Source organism: Salvia hispanica, chromosome 6, assembly GCF_023119035.1.
Source record: "Salvia hispanica cultivar TCC Black 2014 chromosome 6, UniMelb_Shisp_WGS_1.0, whole genome shotgun sequence".
NCBI lineage: Eukaryota > Viridiplantae > Streptophyta > Magnoliopsida > Lamiales > Lamiaceae > Salvia > Salvia hispanica.
In genome coordinates, this window is record NC_062970.1 from 7,148,477 (window position 1) to 7,170,237 (window position 21,761).

General features: G+C 36.4%; 4 protein-coding genes across 5 annotated transcripts; 1 reads left to right on the plus strand and 3 right to left on the minus strand.

The window, feature by feature from the left end:
- The first annotated feature begins 4,150 nt into the window (after nt 1-4,150).
- Nucleotides 4,151-6,880, plus strand: LOC125192597 (E3 ubiquitin-protein ligase MIEL1). Of its 2 annotated transcripts, none has more exons than XM_048090221.1 (11): nt 4,151-4,334; nt 5,036-5,123; nt 5,241-5,297; nt 5,415-5,447; nt 5,527-5,604; nt 5,687-5,723; nt 5,813-5,860; nt 6,006-6,088; nt 6,182-6,273; nt 6,357-6,426; nt 6,511-6,880. In XM_048090221.1, exons 1-11 carry the CDS (start codon nt 4,279-4,281, stop codon nt 6,676-6,678), a joined length of 810 nt encoding a protein of 269 aa, XP_047946178.1. In that variant the 5' UTR covers nt 4,151-4,278; the 3' UTR covers nt 6,679-6,880. The 2 variants fall into 2 exon arrangements, with proteins under 2 accessions (XP_047946178.1, XP_047946177.1); XM_048090220.1 differs by having other exon boundaries at nt 4,153-4,334; nt 5,687-5,730; nt 5,820-5,860.
- A 680-nt stretch (nt 6,881-7,560) lies between these two features.
- Nucleotides 7,561-8,914, minus strand: LOC125191896 (transcription factor TT8-like). The gene is made up of 2 exons (XM_048089321.1): nt 8,536-8,914; nt 7,561-8,110 (listed from the first exon to the last, which is right to left on the minus strand). Exons 1-2 carry the CDS (start codon nt 8,821-8,823, stop codon nt 7,709-7,711), a joined length of 690 nt encoding a protein of 229 aa, XP_047945278.1. The 5' UTR covers nt 8,824-8,914; the 3' UTR covers nt 7,561-7,708.
- Nucleotides 8,915-16,152: 7,238 nt separating this feature from the next.
- Nucleotides 16,153-18,647, minus strand: LOC125196439 (CASP-like protein 1E2). Its single transcript, XM_048094955.1, has 2 exons — nt 18,270-18,647; nt 16,153-16,625 (listed from the first exon to the last, which is right to left on the minus strand). The coding sequence occupies exons 1-2, from the start codon at nt 18,536-18,538 to the stop codon at nt 16,289-16,291; spliced, it is 606 nt and encodes a 201-aa protein (XP_047950912.1). The 5' UTR covers nt 18,539-18,647; the 3' UTR covers nt 16,153-16,288.
- A 1,170-nt stretch (nt 18,648-19,817) lies between these two features.
- LOC125194581 lies at nt 19,818-21,276 on the minus strand. The gene is made up of 2 exons (XM_048092840.1): nt 21,225-21,276; nt 19,818-20,860 (listed from the first exon to the last, which is right to left on the minus strand). The coding sequence occupies exons 1-2, from the start codon at nt 21,274-21,276 to the stop codon at nt 19,818-19,820; spliced, it is 1,095 nt and encodes a 364-aa protein (XP_047948797.1).
- Between the last annotated feature and the right edge of the window lie 485 nt (nt 21,277-21,761).

Sequence of the window (21,761 nt, forward strand, 5' to 3'; positions counted from 1 at the left end):
GATCTATGGATGGATACACTCAAGAATAACAAGAGACTAATGTTGTTTTTCATTCATTTTTAACTATAAAAATCGGTTAAAATTGCCATCATAATTCTTTGGCTCCCGCTGCTACGACAATGTTGAAAAAGTGGGTTGAGAAGAGATTACATAGTCGGGAAGAAAGGGTTGAAAATGGCAGATAATTAAATGTAATTTTATTTTTATTATTTTTTGTATTAATATTTCTTCTATGTGTATTAAACAAAAATTATGCATCCGTTCATTTTTAGATCAATTATATAACGAAGAATTGGAAGCAACAATTCTTCACAATTTTTTATTGCAATACTGAGAAAATAATGATCCAACTATCGAGGAGAGTGATGTGACAGCAATCTATTTTACCAATATGATGACTTTATACATATCCTATTTAAGAAGTTGTAAATAATGATCTGTTTATAATTTTCTATTTGGTTATATATCTCGACTATTTGATTTTATTTTTCTTTAACTCATTTAATCTCACTTACTTTAATTTACTTATTTACTCTCCTTTTTATCTTTTTATTTTCTTATTTGTTTCAGTTTAGTTTAATAGGAGTACTTTAAATACAATTTTTCTAAATTCTGAAAATGTCTCAAGTAATATGAGAAGTAAGGAGTATTTTATTCACGGGTGTCCATCTATGACGGACAAATTATTAGCTTTGTGGAGATTTATTTGGTGGAAATTTATGTATATACAAGCTCTATTCTCTATAGTAGTCGTTTTACTGTATTAAATGAAAATCGAACTCTCTCCTGTGGTTAGATATAATCTATAATACAATTCATTTTGTAATTCAGCGATGTTGAAATTTCAATAAATACGAGTAAATAATTGAGAAGATCTTAGCCTGCTTTCGATCTCAGTGCACATGCTTTTGTTTTTTTATATACATGTATGTCTTGTTTGTTTGGTGTGGTATCGATTAGTTAGATTTGATATAAGTTTCGGTCTATATACTATTATAGTTGATGTTTAATTTGTATTTAAATGAAGCTAAAGAGTTATTTAAGGGGAAATTTTTTCAATGATTAAAAATTTAATGTTGTTACCCCATGAGATGGGAAAACTGAATATAGAACTTCTCGAAATGAGAGTTTTGAGACGTTTAATTTTGGTGTGAGATACTCTGAATTGTTACTATATCTATATACTGAATGTTTGGATATTTTTTGGATAGACCAAAATTATATTTTTGGGGAAGGGGAAAGAGAAAGTGACTCCATGGAAATTGGGGTTTTCGAATGTTGGGAATTTTGTTTGTCATTTTGGTGCAATGCATTTGGATGGTATTGCCCATACTATTGCTATTTTATCTAGCATGTCTAATTATTGACGTGCATTTAGAAAATTATATTTATTTACATTTTTTACATTTCTTGTATATTTTGTCTTTAAATTCTGCAGGCCCATGAAGCACAAGACAACAGGATAGGATACAAACGAAGAATATACCTTTGCGCTGCGAATTAATTAAACAATTTTCAATATAGAAAAATGTAAATAATTAATTGATTTGCAGGCTGTGTGACAATTCATGAAGTGGATGATACCCATGTTTAGACCTTTTTCCCAATAAACCAAATCAATTTCTATGCTGAATTGAAAACCTATAAATTATTTTCGTAGTTTACAACTTCTTCGTGATATTTTAAGAGTTATTTAGGATTTGTCTGGATTGATTTTTCCAATAACAAATTTTCTTAATTTTCCAGATGGAAGAAAATTGAAATTTTCGTCTTTTTCATTGTTTGGTTTATATTCACAATTTGATACTACCATTTTGGCGTTTTTCTATCTTTTCGAATTAAATTTGTTAGTTAGCAATTTTCTGTTTTATAATTAATGATTACCGAACATAGCCGATTATTTGATACTTCATGCGTTGAAAAAAGTAAAAATTAAATAACTATCTACTGCATTAATGGTGTATTTATGTTAAAGATGAGATAGTATTATAGTCTCGTCAAAAAGTACTTTATAAGTATCGTTAGATTGTTATTACTAATTATCATACGATAATTAATCTAAAATTAAATTATGAGACTATTTTAGTTAGGTGATTATAACATATTACTTAGATTATTCATATAGGATTAAGATGTGAGACCCAATCTCATAAACTAAATACAGTCATAAAATATAATCTTTCAAATAGAACTAATCATATTGTACTACTCCTGTTATATTTTCGAGCATATGCATTTGCAAATTTTTTTCACAAATAATTGGTTGTAATGAACTGAATTGATCAACTAAGTGGAAAACTTTCTAATCAAACTTGTCCAAATATATCTGTCGAGCTTTAAAATGTATGTCATCAACAAGTGGAGTAATATTTTTTGAATCAAGCAAATTATCCACTTATTGCCTATATTTTGGGCCCAATTTGTGGGCTAATAATGGCCTCATGTATACCTACTTAATTAATGGGCTGCTGTTGATTCCCAATCGTATCTACATTATGTATGAGCAATTTATTTTGACAAGTAATTGCATTCATGAAACATGAACTCTGGATTCATTTATTGGCGGCTATTAAATATGTATAGACCGATATGAATAAAGTGTAATAAAAACATGATGTATATCATTAAAAAGTCTCATATTCATTAATGCTTATTCTATAAATAGATTGGTGCCCATACGTGATGAAAACTCCTTTCTCACTTTCATGATCGACTTCAATAAAGAAAGGAATAAGCTAATTGACTATATATGCAAATGCAACAGATGTTTCATCATCCTTGAATGGGCCATTATAATTTTACTCCATTTTACAAAAGACAAGGTTTATATTGTACAAAGTACAGTCATAATATATGGATATAATACTCATTTAAATCACAAAGTTTATTCAAATACTGGCCCATCGTATCAAAACAAAATATAAATTATAAAATTCTAATTTTTTATAATTATTTCATATTTGTACTACATAGCATCTTTTAGTGATGCTTAAAACGGTTTTATTTCATGAAAATAAGTATCTTTCATCTTTTCTTTAAATTTTGTTTTATTTTAATTGAACGATTTGAAATAATTTGACATTGTGTGAGTTAATTAATTATTATGTGGACTATAAATGTGCATAATAAACTAGTGCTATAAGTTGGATATTTTATAGTAGTACTAAATGAAAGTGCGGAGCATATTAGATATTTAGATGGCGTCATGCATGTATTGAGTCGTTTGAGAACGAAAAATGCGTAATACTGTTATGCATAAGATTATTATTTTTAGCAATAATATGAACAATAGTCAAAACATTTATTAAATCCACGTCATGATTTCAGAAAGCAATGAATCCATGTCATAAATATATTATCCAATAAATAAAATGCTCGAAATTTGAGAAAAACTGTGGCGTCATCGCCTCCAAGAGTACACGCATGAGTGCACCTAGAGAAATATGAATATCAAATTCGATTTTCTTTTAATTTACATTTCTCTTTAAATAACGATAAAAAAAGCTCCCATTTCACTCGGTTTTAAAGACAACATGTCGAAGATAATTACAGCCATAAATAAATATATGAAATTAAGTCTTCGAAGAATGCACGTGTTTCTGAGTTTGGTTAATTGGAAATTTAAATGAACCCATAAAGATGGAAAACTTGAAATTTTTGTTTGGGGTGTAATTGCAGATTGGAAGATTTCGGAATTGGATTCTGAACTATGATAACTTCATCTTCATCCAGTTATGTTAAGAATGGTCTGAGTAATGTAAAAATTACAATTTGAAAATCATACTAGTACTTAATTTTCACTGATTGATTTTAATTGCACTTATCAAAAGGATCAAGGAATTAATCAATTATTTCATACTCAATTGAAATTGAAGATCCGAGCCAATGAGAGGTCCTGAATTCACATGGCCAAAATTGAGCATCTCAAAGGATTTTAACTGTCGTCAAGAAGCAGTTACTTTAAATTCGGGAAGAGATTGCTTTGAGCTGTGATTGGGTAGATTGAGCGGTGCTGGGCCCCATCCGGCCACCCCACTCCTCAGTCACTTTCACGCTACCTTATCCTCTTCCCCAAAATTATTGTTATAAATGGTTGAAGGTGCTTCCAGATTTGGCAAGTTAAGAATATTATAATAAGATGTTTGTTTTGCCATTAATGCTCACGTATATATAATCTGTCCCTGTCCATTTGACTCCATGGCCCTCTCTTAACTTGATTTTATTGGAGTTTTTGAGGTCGCCCCCCATCTTCTTCTTGCATCCCACTTTCACTTGGAAATGCTAATGGAAGGCAGCCCCAATGATCGCCTCACCTTTGGCAAGATGGGTTATGGGTACTCTCTCTATTTCTCTCTCATCAGATGTCCATTTGCTTATGCATCTTTGATCTTGTTACTGCAGTGTTGTAGTGATGTTTTAGATTGACATTGATGTTATGATTTGTAGATCTTTATAGCTTTGTTTGAGGACATAAGTATTGATTGTGTTAATCAAGGCACATAGAAAAGATTACATTTTTCTGCATAAATTTAGGGATATAATCAATTTGTGTAGAATCTTGTTGATGTTCCTTGTGTTTGGTGCCAATCTCCACTGTTTTAAGATTCTTACTTGATCTTGTCCAGAAATAGAAAGTCTGATAGTTTAAAATGGAATCTTTCAATGGATTCTTTCTGATTTGGGGAATAAGTGCAGCACACGCATCACCATGTATTTGTATGTGTATTGAGTGTAATTCTGTTTTTGAAGTTTTTAGAAATAGTTTAATTAGTATAGATCCAAATCATTCATGTGAAATGGCTGTTCAAATTCAGTTAAGATGGATTCAATTATGGTCTGGTTTAGCCGTTTAGGTATTCATATTGTTAGGATAAGTTTGGAGATGGTTGTTGTGTGTTTTAGGTTTTTCCTTTTGTTTTGAGGCAATAAAATTCTATATGCACTGTCAGGATAAATTAGTGATTTGTTTGCTATTGAGGGTTTTGATATCATAGAAATCCCAGTTACTGATTTTGTAGTCATTGGATTTATATAGATGCAAGCATTATAGAAGAAGATGCAAGATTCGAGCTCCATGCTGCAACGAAGTCTATGATTGCCGTCATTGCCACAATGAAGCCATGGTACGGATTATTCAATGATGTGATCTACTGTAAACCATAGTATCCCTAGCATCTCTTATCTACCAAAGCCCAATTTAATATGGGAATTTTGTTGCTTGATTCTTGTTGAATCAACAGAGTATGCAGCGCAAGATTTATGATCGTCATGATCTAGTCCGGAGCGATGTGAAACAAGTATGTCCTTTGCAGAAATGTATTCTTCTTGCTTCTACACTTGAGTTATTTGTTTCTGCCATTCTTTTTTTGCTTGATTTCTTATTGAAATTGATGATATTATTGGTCCGATTGTAGGTTATTTGTTCTGTTTGCGACACGGAGCAGCCTGTACTTCCTCTAACCTGAGTCGTAGCCAATTCTTTCCTACAGTCTGTATATTAATCGTCTTTGTCTTCATCTTATCCAGGTTGCACATGTTTGTGTGAATTGTGGCGTCAATATGGGAGAGTATTTTTGCGAAATATGCAAATTCTACGATGATGATGTAATGTGATCTTCAATATCCCTCTTTTCTATGTGCTATGACAGAAGGCTTTTAAACTCTAGCTCTTTCTTGCTTGATGCAGATTGAGAAAAAACAATTTCACTGTGATGATTGTGGGATCTGCAGGTTTGTGAAAATGAACATGTGTATTCAAACTTGTTTAAACCAAATTCAAAAGTACGTTAGAGCTGATTTATGCTCGTGGTCGTCTGCAGGATTGGAGGTCGAGAGAACTTTTTTCACTGCAAGAAGTGTGGTATGGGACTTGTTACTGGCTATATATGTTGTTTGAAAACACATTCCATGAATGGTTTTCTCCCCTTGTTTTCGGACGCTTTGTTGTTTATCTTCAACTAAATAGATGACTTATCTCCTCGTCTCCGTTCTTGCTAACCATGCAGGCTCTTGCTATTCAATTAGTTTACGCAACAACCACCTCTGCGTGGAGGATTCCATGAGGCATCACTGCCCTATATGCTATGAGGTTTTTCTTTCTTTGTTCAAACTTCTGAGAATCACAACACTTTTTATATATACTTATAAATGCTGCGAAATCTGTGATTCTTGCATTCTACAGTATCTATTTGACTCCCTCAAAGATGTGACGGTCATGAAATGTGGACACACCATGCATTCTGAATGTTACGATGAGCTGATAAAGCGTGACAGGTAATAAACTGTCTCGTCTCATAATCACTACCGCGTCTCTGCTTGTTTTATGGATAAAATATCTACTCGCACGTGGCTGGCAGGTTCTGCTGCCCTATATGTTCCAAGTCAATCATGGACATGTCTATGGCGTGGAAGAGAATAGACGAGGAAGTAAGTCTCCCTAAATATACGAAATCAACAGTTTTGCAGGTTGAAAACGGTTATTAACTCGAGAAGACACTGCTTTTTTTGCAGATTGAAGCGACCATGATGCCCGAGGAATACAGATACAAGAAGGTATGGATTTTGTGCAATGACTGCAATGACACGACTGAAGTTTACTTCCACATAATCGGCCAGAAATGCAGCCACTGTGAATCGTATAATACTAGAACAATTGCTCCTCCCGTTCTTCCTCAGTAAAACAGTTTTAAAACTCCATTATTTTGCTCTGATGCACCGGACAAGCTGGTGCAATATGATTGATGTTGTCGTTTGCTGTAATTTTTATACGTGTGGTGATTGATGTACACTATTGTGTTGCTCTTCCTATTAATATGGGGAAAAAATGTATCGAGCTCAGTGACTTTGGATTGATGTATACAAAGTTTTATTGGCTTGTTTACCTTTACAGCTTATGTAGTTTTTAAGTTGCTCGACAATGATGTTTCATCTTACTTGTTCAAAACCATTAACTTCCCCAATTTTGACAAGAGCAAAACAACTTCATCACTTCTCTATATTTATTATCTGTATTCAATTATTTCAATTTGTAATCTAATCTATTCAAAAGTATTGCAATAGCATTCGTGTAATTTTTTCCAAAACATCCATTTTATATTAGTATGTATTTATATATCAGCCTGTGGTGCTCATCCTGTCACAACTAGTCCTCCCCTGCCTCTCGAGGAAGCACTCTCTCGTCTTGGCTTACTGTTTACCCCAATGAAAACCTGATGATCCATATGCACTTCACGATCCATACCTTTTTTAACACAAGTATACGTGCAAGTCTTTCTGTGCGAAAATGGCATTGTCTAGCTCTAGAAATGGAAATATATGGACATGAGCCAACCATGGGAACATGAGAATACTCATTCTACAACTTGGGTTTCCATATATGGATCAATCAAAGGTGACAAGGGAAGAGAATGAGAATTTAAGCACCAAAGAATTTGCCAATGTGGTAAATAACAATGGGACAAGAAGTAGTAATTCCTTCTCAAACAAACATATAAAATGAGCTCCATATAAAAAATGTCATCAAACAAATGCAAGGAATAAAACTATCAAAATGTCATCAAAATGAGAGGTCTCTGAGCACAAGCAGATGCAATCAATAACTACAGCAATGAATCATTCTAATCATATCTTTGCATATACTTATAAACTCAATTCTAGTCAAGAAACTTTATAATCTATCACATATGGATTAGAATCCAAAATTTCTAAATCAACTTCTGTTCAGTAAATGTAATGAAGATAGTATATCTTGTCTCATCTTATCAATAGAGCTGCCTCCATGACCTCCAAGCTTCACCGTGGCTGTGAATGTCATCACCTTCTCGTCACTAACATTAATCCGTGCCTCCATAACTTCAGCTTCATGCCTCTGTAGAATCCTCAGTATGTTGAGCACTGAGCCCTGCCTAGAGGGCAGTTGAATGGCGAGAAACACCGCAGAGTCAGAGATGGTAACATTGACAGAGTTGTGATCTGTGCATTTTGAGTGACTAGGCCTTTCCACCCTGCGCAGTTTGCTCTGAAATTTCTTCAGACCTTCCAACCTCTCTGCCTCTTCTTGAAGGAATTTGATATAGTTTACTGTATTGTCCAGTATCCTTAGTTTGCTGGGCTGTAACATTTCACATGGTTCAAATCTAGATTGAGAGATCAGTGTTTTGAACAGTTTCACAATGTGAATATGGTCAAATTCTTCTATTTCACACAAATTAGAAACATAATCTCTCATTGAGACAATCCAGTGGCAAAATTCGTGTGAAACTCCAACAACTTGTAATGCTCGAATCATGAATATATTCACACACAAACACACACAATCAATCGATCAAATAGAAATTCAAATTCAATCAGGCAATAATCTTCTAAAACTGAATACAATCACATAATCACGCTGATTCAGTTTATTTAGCCCCAAACAATATCACAAAGCACAATTCAACCCTTACATCTAATTAGCATTAATGAAACTTGTTCCCAGCAACAATAACAGCTATCAATTCAACAAAATTCGATCACAGAGAGAGAGAGAGAGATTACCTTACGTGCTGTGAGAAGGGAAGGCACCATTGATTGAAGAAGAGAAAAATTCTGAGTCAATTGGTCCCTTCTCTTGCGCTCACTCAGATTTTTATCGGATTCAATTTTCTGCATCTTTCTCGAATTCTGGATGTTGTGTTCATTATTGGGGATTTGGGGAGTGGAGAAATATGATAATGGTGGGATTGCAGAATCATTGTATCCCTCCATAATTTGGAGAAACAAATCTCTGAGCTCCTCTTCTTTGAGTTTGCAGTTCGCCGATTCTGCGTTTTCCCCTTGGCTCATTTGATCAATCGATTTTTCTTTTGGCGCGTGTTGGGGTTTTCTTTCTTTACTTGTGCATGTGAGAGAGAAGATTTTCGAATGGGGAAAGTCTTTTCCACCAAGAAAGCAGTTAGGATCTCTTCTGCAATCATGCTGTATGTTAATATGAGAGTGTGAGAATGAGAGAGACAGAAGCGAAAGCGATTGATGTGCATGAAGAATTCAGCTTCAATTGATATACACCGTAGATCCTACATACAGACGGTTGAGATGAAGCTATTTTTAAATCAATAGCTGAGGTTGACTTCTTTTATTTTAATTACTCCGATGTTTGTTTTGAACATTTATGAGAATGCAAATCTCAATAGGTCCCGAATTTAAATTGGATAAATTAATTTTTGAGTATTGGTCAAAATTGGTCCTCAACATATGGTCATTTTACCTTTTTAGTTCTAAATTTTATTTTTTGGATTTTTTTCCTGCATATATGAAAATTAGATCATTTTGGTCCTCCTGTCAATAGTTCCATTAAAAACTAACGATCAACGGGTTTAATCTCGATTTAGACCAAATAAACTCTTTGTTCTGATTTTTAAATCACTAATTAATCTCCAAATTATTTTAACAAATATCCATTTAAAATTAAAATTAAATAAATAATATAAAAAGTTAAAATGAAATAAACCCATCGATTTCTCTCTCAATCACTCATGAGGAATTCTCTCAACACCCACACTAAAACGTCTCTCTTTCTCAACGATTCACTCACTTCGACGGAACCCTCCTCCGATCGGCGACGGCGAATCCAAGGCAGACGACGGCCAAACCTAGTCCTAGACACAACGACGATGACGATGAGCGCACGGAGAAAGAGGTCAAGCTCGTCGTCCGCCTCCCCAAATCCGACGACAAGGTGATACGAATTTAGCTCGTGATTTCCCAATTATGAACCGAACTCACCAGCCACAACAACAATTACTCAGATGATGCAGCGAAATCAAAGCAATGACGAGATCAATGAGGAATTGATCTCCACATCGCATACACTCATGTGACTGATACGTTGCATGCATGCTTCTCATGGTCTAGACGCACACAGCCCATGCATGCAACAAATCTCCCCCCTTAAGGTTCCTTGTCCTCAAGGAACCATGTGAATCTTTCTCTGACAACATCGGCAAATTCCCAAGATGCATCGGCCGGTGACTGCCCATTCCAATGAATCAGCCATTTCGTGGCTGCCTGCTTATGTCTCTTCACCATCTTCCTCTCAAGGATAGCTTGCGGTATAGCATCATTAATGTAGGAGGGTGGAGGAAGATCAATTATAGGCCCGATAGGAGCTGCTGCCGGTTTCAACAGTGAAACATGGAACACATCATGTATAGCAGCAGAGGATGATAGATTGAGCTTATAGGCCACCTTTCCTATTTTATCCACAACTTGATAAGGCCCAAAATACTTAGGCTCAAACTTCTGATGCTTCCCTCGTATGGATTTCTGTCTATACTCTTGTAGTTTCAACCAAACCCAGTCCCCAATGACATAATCCTTGTCCATTCTTTTCTTGTCAGCTTGCAGCTTCATCCTTGTAGCTGCCTTATGCACGTTCCTCTTAAGTATCTCGATCATACCCTCTCTATCACGCAAAGCCATATCCACAGCCTCTACACTAGCATCACCCGGAAGATAGGGAATGTGCAAAGGAGGGGCAAATCCATATAAAACCTCAAAAGGAGTCATTTTAATACTTGAGTGGTATGAGGTATTATACCAATATTCTGCCAAACCCAGCCAATGTACCCACGAGTGTGGTTTCTCTCCAATCGTGCATCTTAAGTAACATTGGAGACACCTATTCACCACCTCTGATTGTCCATCTGTCTCAGGATGATAGGCAGTAGAGTAAAGCAGATCAACCCCCAGCAGAGCAAAGAACTCTTTCCAGAAAGCCCCCACAAATATAGCTCCTCTGTCACTTACAATCTTTATAGGCATTCCATGTAGTTTGAAGACCGAATCCAAGAAAACCTCAGCCACCTTCTTAGCTGTAAAGGGGTGTGATAATGCCATAAAGTGAACATACTTACTCAATCTGTCCACCACCACCAATATAGTGTCATTCCCTTGTGATATGGGTAGTGCCTCAATGAAATCCATAGTGAGGTCAGTAAATATAGATGTAGGTGTTGGAAGGGGCTGTAATAAACCTACAAGTGAAGTGTTTCCCGGCTTATACCTCTGGCAAGTGACACACATTCGCACAAACTCCCTCACATCCTTCACCATTTTAGGCCAATAGAGGAGAGCAGAGACCCTCTTGTAAGTAGCCAGAGTGCCTGAGTGTCCAGCCAATGCAGACTCATGAAAAATAGACAAGATCTTAGCCTTCAATGGTACATCATTCCCCACTACTAGTCTCCCATACCTCCTCAACTCCTCATTGTTCCAGCTAAAAAATGAGTGTGTAGTGGCATCCTTCTTAATATCAGAGATCAGTTGCTGCACCTGAGAATCAGCCTTCCATGAGGCTTTAATTTGAGCAATTAACTCCAGAGGAATAATGTAAGATGTGAGAGCATAAGTCATAATCTCAGGAACTCGAGATAAGGCATCAGCAGCTGAGTTTTCAACCCCCTTCTTGTACCTGATTTCATAGTCAAAGTGCATCAATTTAGCCATCCATGCTTGTTGAGTAGGAGTGGTGAGCTTCTGCTCTAGTAAGTACTTTAAGCTCTGGTGATCAGTTAGGATGACGAACTTCTTGCACTGAAGATAATGATACCATTTCCTTACTGCCATCAAAATAGCCAGCATATACTGACAAAGATTGATATCTAGGAGATAGAGCCTTACTGATATAGGCTATGGGGTGTTTCTCCTGCATCAAAACGGCCCCAATTCCTACCCCCGATGCATCAGTTTCAACTATGAATTCCTTAGAAAAATCTGGTAAGGCTAGAACAGGAGCTGAAGTCATAGCAGATTTCAACTTCTCAAAGGCCATCTGTGCTTCATTGGACCATCTGAACACTGACCCTTTAATTACTTCTACCAAAGGTTTAGCAATAGTTCCATAATGAGAAACAAACCTCCTGTAGTAGCCAGTTAAGCCTAAAAAGCTTCTGACATGTTTAATGGTTTTTGGCGGAGGCCAATTCCTTACCACTTCAATCTTCCCTTCATCAGTGGCCACCCCTTCTTCAGAAATTACATGGCCTAAGTATTCAACCTTCCTACACCCAAAGGTGCACTTGGATCTTTTAGCTAGCAAGCTGTGCTTCTTCATCAAACCCATAACAATAGACAAATGGAGCTCATGCTCTTCTTTGTTGCAGCTATACACCAAGATATCATCAAGAAAACTAATACAAATTTCCTGAGATGCTCCCTAAAGACTGTATTCATAAGGTTTTGAAATGTAGCAGGAGCATTTGTTAAACCAAAGGGCATCACTAAAAATTCATAATGGCCTGCATGTGTTTTAAAAGCAGTTTTATATACATCCTCAGGCCTCATGCGTACCTGCCAATATCCCGACCTCAGATCTATTTTTGAAAACCAAGAAGCTGAGCCCAGTTCATCCAGCAGCTCCTCTATGACAGGTATGGGATATTTATCCTTCACAGTGATAGCATTTAAAGCTCTGTAGTCCACACACATCCTCCAAGAGAGATCCTTCTTCTTTACCAACACCACAGGACTAGCAAAGGGGCTCTCACTATTTCGAATCACTCCAGATTCCAGCATCTCAGCAATCATAACCTCAATAGCATCTTTTTGTTGTGATGCATACTTGTAAGGTCTAATATTCACTGCCTCAGTACCATCTTTCAAAATAATCTTATGATCTTGATCCCTCTGAGGTGGTAATGTCTTTGGCTCCAAAAATAAGTCAGCATTTCCATCCAGAATCTCCTTAAGCCCAGGCCATACCTCCTCTATACTGATCTCACAACAACTCCCCTACTCAGTTTCCACAGCTGGCATCAACTGGCTTATTTTCCTTTCATTCTCATCATTCTCTTGCTGATTAAGGACATGCAAGCAATGAAGTTGTTCAGTCTTGGGAGACCACAATTCCCCTTGCAGCTTAACCTCACTTCCATCTAGTTCAAATTCCATGCTCAGTTTGTTAAAGTTCCACCTTATTTCTCCTAAGGTTGATAGCCATTCCCCTCCCAAGATGAGATCATACGTTTCCAGATTGATGATATAGACCTCGGTTTGGAAAACAGAGCCCTGCATCTCCCACTCAAAATTGTTGCACTTCTGCTTACATTGCAGTATCTTACCATTCGCTACCTCCACTGCTTTTGAGTCTACTTGTACCAGATCACAACTAATCCTTCTAGCCATCTTAGAACTCAAGAAGTTGTGTGTACTACCTGTGTCCACGAGGACCTTTAGGGCCTTCTTTTGGCACAGCCCCCGAATCCTCATTACTTGAGGACCATCCTTCCCCCAAACTGCATGTAAAGATAATTGCAGATCCAGTCCATCCTCTTCCACATTCTCAACCTCTTCCTCAGTTTCCTCTGACTCCACTGGCTCCTCCCTCTGAAGTAGTTGTATCACAAAGGATTTCCTCATTGAACACTTGTGATTAGGTGTGAACTTCTCTGGACACCAGAAACACTCCTTCCTCGCTCTCTTTTCATCCCATTCCTTTGGTGTCAAATTTGCACTAGCTCTAATCCCCCCAGAACGAGTGTTATCTTTGTTGTTTCCACTCCAATTACTAAGGTTCCCCACTGGTTTATTGGTGGCTGTCACAGCTAAAGGCTTGCTGCTCGAGTAATAGCTATTTCCTGAGGACAATCCACTCTTATTTACCTTAGACTTCCCTCCTCCTAATGCCTTAACTGTAAGTTCCTGCAACTTAGCCAATGAATAAGCTTCAGCTAACCCCTTGGGTTTAAACATCCGCACCGGCATCTGCAGCTCATCTACTAGTCCAGATAGGAAGAAACTTAAGGCCTGGTCCTCCCTAATACCAGCTCTCGGGTATAGCTCATCAAAGACATCCATGTAAGCTTGCAATGTTCCTCTCTGTTTTAGATCTCGGAGATCTGATAACGGATCCTCAAATGCATTTGCTCCAAAGCGAGCGGCTAGCCCAGTGATATAACTTCCCCAATCGGCATACGCTACATCGCCATGTAGGCTCTCAAAGCCTTTATGCCACTGCATCGCCTTCCCCTCCAAGTGAATCGCGGCCACCCTTACCCTTTCCTCCTCAGGTACCTTTGCAACCTGAAAAAAATACTCAGCTCGCATCACCCATCCCTCGAATCCGTCTCCGTCGAACTTCGGAAACTCATAACGCGTGGATCGCTCCCAATCGTTCCCCTCACGGCCACCTCCACCGCTACTTCCTTCCCCACTCTCAAACGCCACCTTATTCTTCTGATTCTGCAAATTAATCGCCGCGATTGCATCAGTAATCTGATCGAGCTTCCCATTCTGAGCCTTCGTTGCCTTCTCCAGCAACTCACCCACCAGTTTTTCCACTAGATCCATCACTTTCCTTTCCATTTCCATGCTTCGCGTCACCGATCCGACGTCCGGAGATCGAACGCTCTGAATACCACTTGATACGAATTTAGCTCGTGATTTCCCAATTATGAACCGAACTCACCAGCCACAACAACAATTACTCAGATGATGCAGCGAAATCAAAGCAATGACGCGATCAATGAGGAATTGTATTACGAAAATAGGAATGATAACAAAGCAACAACGAGAAAGCAATAAAATGTGATACAATGCTTCAGATCCTCGATCTAAAACACATGAACAATCACACAACACACACAAAATGAAGGTGGCGTGGTCCCCTTTTATACTCTGTTTGCCCATGCATCACATGCCTTCTCTGCCAGCTCATCTGCCACCTCACTCATGCATATTCGAATGAAACACGTGCTCTTTATTGATCTCCACAGCTTATTAAAATGCGTAATCCACATAGGTGCCCTCGCATACACTCATGTGACTGATACGTTGCATGCATGCTTCTCATGGTCTAGACGCACACAGCCCATGCATGCAACACAAGGAGACCCCAAAATCAATCAGAAGGATTCCGCGCATTCGGCGTCGGAGCCGGAACCTGAGCCGGCCTCCGAATCCGAACCGGATTCTGGTTCCCACGCCTTCGAGGATCGAGACAAAGAAACGGAAAATCAATGACTTCGATCACGGATCTGAAGGCGCGGTTTCAACTCAGGTGGGGGTGAATTCTGCCTTGGTTCCCCCAATTTTGAGAATTTAGGAATCAGGGAATTGGGAGAGAGTTTTTCCCTTCTGAAAATTAATGAATTTTGAGGTTTTGGCAGTTTTTTCGTAAACGGAATTTTTATTTTGGGAATGGAATTCCAGAATTTGAATGCTTGGGGTTTTTGGGATTTCGCTCCATAACTAGGGTTTGAGATGTAGAGAAAGGAAGAAGATGAAAGATTAGAGGAAGGAAGAAGAAAGTAGATGACGGATGAAGTGAAATCGCGATGCGATGTTGAAAAAATAAAAACCCAAGATTTAATTCTAATTTTAAATGGATATTTGTTAAAATATTTAGGAGATTAATTAGTGACTTAAAAATCAGAATTAAGAGTTTAATTTGGTCAAAATCGGAATTAAACCCGTTGACTGTTAGTTTTTAACAGAACTATTGACGGATGACCAAAATGATCAAATTTCCATATGTGCAGGAACAAAAAATCCAAAAGATAAGATTTCAGACAAAAAATAAAATGGTCATACGTTCAGAACCAATTTTGGCTATTACTCTTAATTTTTTATGCTACAAAATTGCTACAAAATTACAAATCAACAAATTTGTTAGGGGGGAGTAATTATGTCAGGAAAAATAATAATGTACGCTGCAGTATGAGTATCTCATTTTGACTCGGGTTAAAAATACATGAAAGAAATTTGATTGAAAAAAATTAGTAAAGTTTGATTTTCATTTTTATATCTTTTCTCTATCGCATATAAAGTGATTTATCTTTTCTTTCAGAATGTCCCATTGGAGTATAATATTACGGGTCGAAAAAAGATACCTTATGCGGATCAGAGAGAGTATTTATTATATTATGAAATTTAAATATAGTTTTAAAGGTTATAATTAACTTATTCAAATTGACAAAATAATATAAAATGAGATTTGATATATAGTACTACTGAAATGAATTTTTTTTGTTAAATAAAGTTATGACATATGCAGTGAGCAAACATTTGGGCCCAACAATAAAGTTTCCTTATTAGAGGATCCATAATTTTCTGGGTTGGGCTTATAAAACAAAATGTAACAGTCAGGCTTATTTATATTTAATCCTTGAAATAATCTTTAGAACAAAAAGAAGCATCACACACCCTTTCATATAAAAATAAAACATCCATGTTTAAACAAGAAACATAAGTTTAACTATTGTCTTATAGATATGCAACATATTTATCAGGAAAACATTTCAAACACTGATGTCTAGTTTTTGCGGTGGAGGTTGTGGATAGCAAGCACCACCAACAAGAAGAAGGCAATCGAGGCAGCAATGGAGAGGCCAAAGGAGGCGGCCCCCCGGCGGCAGAATTTGTCGAACACATTGCACACCTTGTTCCACTGCACGCGCGAGTTACCCTGGTAGGCGATGAGGCCGATGGCACCTCCGGCTCCGATGGCAGAGAATAGGAGCACCACCATTACTAGGTCTAACAAAATGATCAATTTTGTGATTCCCTTTTTGCCATTTCTATTTGCTAGGCTTAGGACTAATGAAATGGCTGCATAGCCACATGCTATGCAATTTGCCACCATGAAGTACCTAAAATTAAACAAGACAATTTCATAAAACATGCATTACTCAGATTAATTCACCCTATAATCACTATTTTGATTCAAAAATATTATATTGATCTTTAATATTTCACACACACATAAAGATTGACGTTGATATTATCATGTACCATTTTTTATTTTCAATCCAACATAAGAGTCGATTGCAATTTTATGTTGCCCTAAGGAATTAAGGAGGAAATCAGTAGTAATAAATAAAGCCAACATTTTTCATGATCTACTTTAATAATGCTACATTCTTTGATGTCATACTAAAATAGTTTATATATAGGTCAGTGTACTCGGATACAGATGATTGAAATCTAAATATAGTAGTATGACGTTGGATAATACTTACTCAATCAAGCTATATTGATTTTTATTTTTTAAATCTCATTTTCAAAGGTATGACACATAATGTAATTTAATTATAGGATATTCATGTAACAAGGTTTTGTGACATCTGGCGTGTTGATTGAGAAACTAAATTTAGTTCTAGTAATATTGATATTTTTCAAACATTCAAATACGACTAAAAATGACAAATAATAATATTTAACTGGTGTGATATTTGCCGCACAACCAACACAATTAAATGCAGACTTCAATAGTGATAAATAACACAATGATGTAACAACTAATTATTTATGAATAATTATGTAGAAATTAAGCCGTGATTCAGCTATTAGCACTAACTACCTTAATTAGCTCTAACTACAATCTAACCCACTAACCTAAGAATCCAAGATTCTATACAACTCCATTAATATTACCAGTCTGTTGTAAAGGTCTTTTAATTTCCTTGTAGTAATTAAATAAAATAAGGTTCAAGAATTCATATTTTGCCAACACTTTATATAAGACCAACGCTTTAAATCTAGGGTAAATAGCCATTTAAATCACCAAGTTTGGTCAAAATCTGGTCTATCCCACAAAGTTTGAAAACCGCTAATTAAATCACGAAATTTCAATTTTTCTACTTTATCCCATAAGTTGAATTTTAGGTGGAATCTTTGTTAACATGGATAGAGATTTAAATCACGAAAATGATGCGTGTATAATCCAAAGTGTAATTATAAGAAGCTTGATCTTAAAGTTGAATTGAGATTTCAAGATGGATTTCAATGTAGAGATGCAAAGATTCCACCTACAATTCGACTCATGAGATAAACTAGAAGAATGAAACTTCGTGATTTAATTAGCGGATTTAAACTTTGTGGGATGAACCAGATTTTGACCAAACTTGGTGATTTAAACGGCTATTTACCCTTAAATCTATTACTAGAAGCTTTTCCGGCATCTACGAATGAATATTGCTTAGGAGTTTGGACATAAACTCTACAATCTAAATCATGAGAATGCTATTAAATACTATATTCATTTTCTAATATAGTTCCTATATGAACGAATATTTCCCTCTCATTGGGATCAAACCAGCCCGCGTAGACATTATAGAAGTATAGTAAATGTTAGTAATATTTTAACTTACTAATAAGTTTCTATATTCCATGATCATGAATAAAATCATCAAATTTTAAATTGTGTCTAAGATAAAGTTGAATTCTATTACAACTTCAGAAAGATATATGAAATCATAAACAGTTTTTAACTTCAATATTAATTGTGAACTTACTTAAAAGCCGACAAATAGTGCCATTTGGCGGTGGCCGGAACGGTGACCGGCGGCTGCGTGGGGACCAGAGTCATCGCCACCATCTTGGTCTCCTTGCTGACGCCGAGAATCACGGCGGCGGCGAGGCAGAGCGCCAGGGCCAAGAACCTCAAAACGACGTCGCATCCACGCATACTTCTCTTGTTAGCCATTGTCACCTCCCTATCTCTTATAGTTATACTACCACTCTCAATTCCTCCATTGCCGCTGCTTTTGTATTGAGAATCCATATTTAATTTTCTAAATATTACAAATTTGTTTCTTTCTTTTTTTGTAGGGACAAAGTGAAGGAAATATGATGAGAGATAAGTTGAGAAGTATGTGCGAGCTGCCACCGCCTATTATAGAGCGGTGCTAGTGTAAATCAAGACTTAATGTTTGTTAGTGTGACATATGGAATATGTGAATAATTATCTAAATAAACAAATTTATGCCTATATGGGAATTAGAGTTTAATTATGGAAATTGATGCAAATGATTAATTAGTGAAATGTTGCCGGGGTGAGCCTTGCCCCACATATATGAAGTATCGACATAGGACTATATTTCAAGAAGGTCAATTTAGTCATTTCCCCTGTTCTTCGATAAATTTATTACCAGTAACCTGCTATATCATGCAAATTTATCAAACTAGCGTAGTAACTCATCGACTTTCACAAAAAATTTAGCTCAAAGGCTGATTGATATACATAAGAAAGGAACGTGCAATAATGTGATGATTTTCATGCTGCTAATCGAATTTCTTGATGAGTTATTTAAATTTTTGAAATGTGTTTTGGGGTTGGGGATCTCACTGCAAATCACAACATAAAATAAATTTATAATACACCAATTCAGTAATTATCATTAGATTTTTCAGAATCGTTTTAAGACAACTATGATATGATGTCAAACCTTATGAACTAAACATAAGAAAGAAATACTACAAAGGATGATGCTTTTAGCTCACCACTCGCATTAGCAAAATCCCGAAGCCTGGTTGTTGACTTGAGAATACCCTCAAATCTCAATATTCAACGTGATGTAAGGCCTAAATCTTGTTGATGTAAAAGCAACAAAATAAAAGCAACAAAATATTATTAGCAAAATAATATTTCTTTGAAATAAAAGCAACAAAATAACAACTACATAAATAAGGCCTAAATCACGAAGAAAGATGTAATCTATAAGTCCCTACGCGTTCAACAACAACTCTAGCTCCATTTACCATGCATACGTCTACTTCCTCCGACCTCACCTTCCTGATGTTACTTAGGCCATACACATTATTACAAATGTGTGAGTGTGAGCCACAAGAGAGAGAAGTAGCTGATGCTCAACTGTGAATTATTCATAGACATATTTATATTAATAACAAACAAACCTGAGCTCTCATTCAGTGCACCTTATGTCTTGAACTTTGGGCAATCTCTCTTCCAATGTCTTTCTCGTGACAAAAAAAAGGCACTCGTCAAGTTGACTAATTTCAATAAAAACACATAAGTCATCCATACATATACAAATAAGCTTTCACAATTTATACAAGGGATAAAGCATAAGGAATTGAGAATGTACCTCTTCAACATGTGAAATTCCATTGAGTTGACCAAAACTCTCAACAAACGGAATGATATTTGGTTCATACGAAAAACAATTGACACCAAGATGCTTCAACTTTCCAATGCTACGATCAAACACCACTAGCTCATCAGCCATGCTTACAAAATACAATAGCTTACCGTCCCGCGAAAGCCATAACATCCGCCGAACACCACGAGTATGGAAAACAGATTCCATTATCCATGATCCATCTCTCATTGTCCAAAGTTGGAATTTACAAGGTACACTATCTTCATCAAAAAACAATGCAACAACACTAAGCAACCCATTACACTCAAAAATTTTACAAATATTCCCACCAAGTTCAGGAGAGGGTAAAGTAGACATAGTTTCAGTAGAGAGGTCAAACGAGCGAATAACCATGACGCCGTTCTTTCGATCACATGCTCTACAATAAACAACCCCAGATATGCAAGCACAGACAAATAAGTCATAGTCAAACTGAGTGCATAATGATATTAACCTCCATGAATTAGTTTTGAGTGAATACAAGCTAAATTGATCAAAGAAGCAATGAACTTGATCTGCCAAATTCAAGATATTAATTTGCATCACTTTGATATCTTCAAATTTATGGTCACACCACATTCCAAATGCCCTTAAACGCCACTCTTCAAGATTTTTTGGACGGGGCTCGGGGATAGGCAGGATCTTATACTCATTCGTTGTTGGGTTCCAAAGAGCATGAGCCGACGAGTCACGATTATGAAAATGAAGTAGACCATTAGAAGTAGCCCCAGTGAAGGAATAGTCGTTTAGAAAAGAGGGAGGACATGTGTAATACTTAGGTGAGAAGGTGCCATCCTCTTTAAGGAGATATGTACAAAGAACATGATTATCATAATAAATAATGGTCTCAGTCTCAGGCTTAGGGTAGATGTCTGGCTTGGAAAGTGATGGTGTATGTTTTATCTCGTATACGCATAAAGCACGATCCAGTGGCCAATCGAAACCTACACGATAAAAATGGAAAGCATTTTAAGCTTGTTATTGACAATTGATGATGAGGTGATAAAGATAAAGAGGAAATACGTGGGAGACTGTTCGATCGACGATACAATGGTAATCTATCAAACTGGGGGTCCAGGGTAGCTTCCACCTTTCTAACAAACATTACAAATTTCCCACAGTTAGACTTAAAAACAAGTCACATTATTAAATTATTACTTCCTTTGTCCCACAATAAGAGTTCATTTTTATCATTTTAGTCCGTCCCATAACACGTTACACTAACTCATTTCCCTCATATTTCGTTATAAATGTGGAATCCTATTGTAGGACGGAGGTAGTATTATTATTTTTTTTTTAAAATTGAACCTGCGGATGACTTGAGCTTCGGGCACTGAAGCGTAAATGGAGGATCGAACATCTCTGCAGAGAGGAAGGCAGCGTATGGCGGAGTACTGCAGACAGCGCATGGCGGAGGTAGCCGTGCTTTCTGTCAAGGTAGATAACGAGATCAATTTGAGAAAAAACAAGGAATCAACAAAATATGCTTTATCTCTACAGTTAATCTGCAGAAATAATTTACTTAGGAAGGAAAAGAAATACCGGAGGCGTCGAGAGAAAGAAGGATAAAAATTTGTGAAGAAGAAAAGCGACGGCGGCTGTTATGATCTGATTTTATTTCTTTTCCTTTTTTTAAGAATTTAATTGTATTTAATAGTATTTGATATGGGCTTAAATTTTTGGGCTAGTGGTTTATTCTTTTAGTTTATTGGCAATCTTAAGTTTATGAACTAAACTTGAGAATAATTAAAAATCTAAACTAGATGTAATCAAATATACGTAGTAAAACAAAATTAGCAAATGTTGGCGCGAATAACAAAAGAGAAAAAATTATAAAGATGTGTT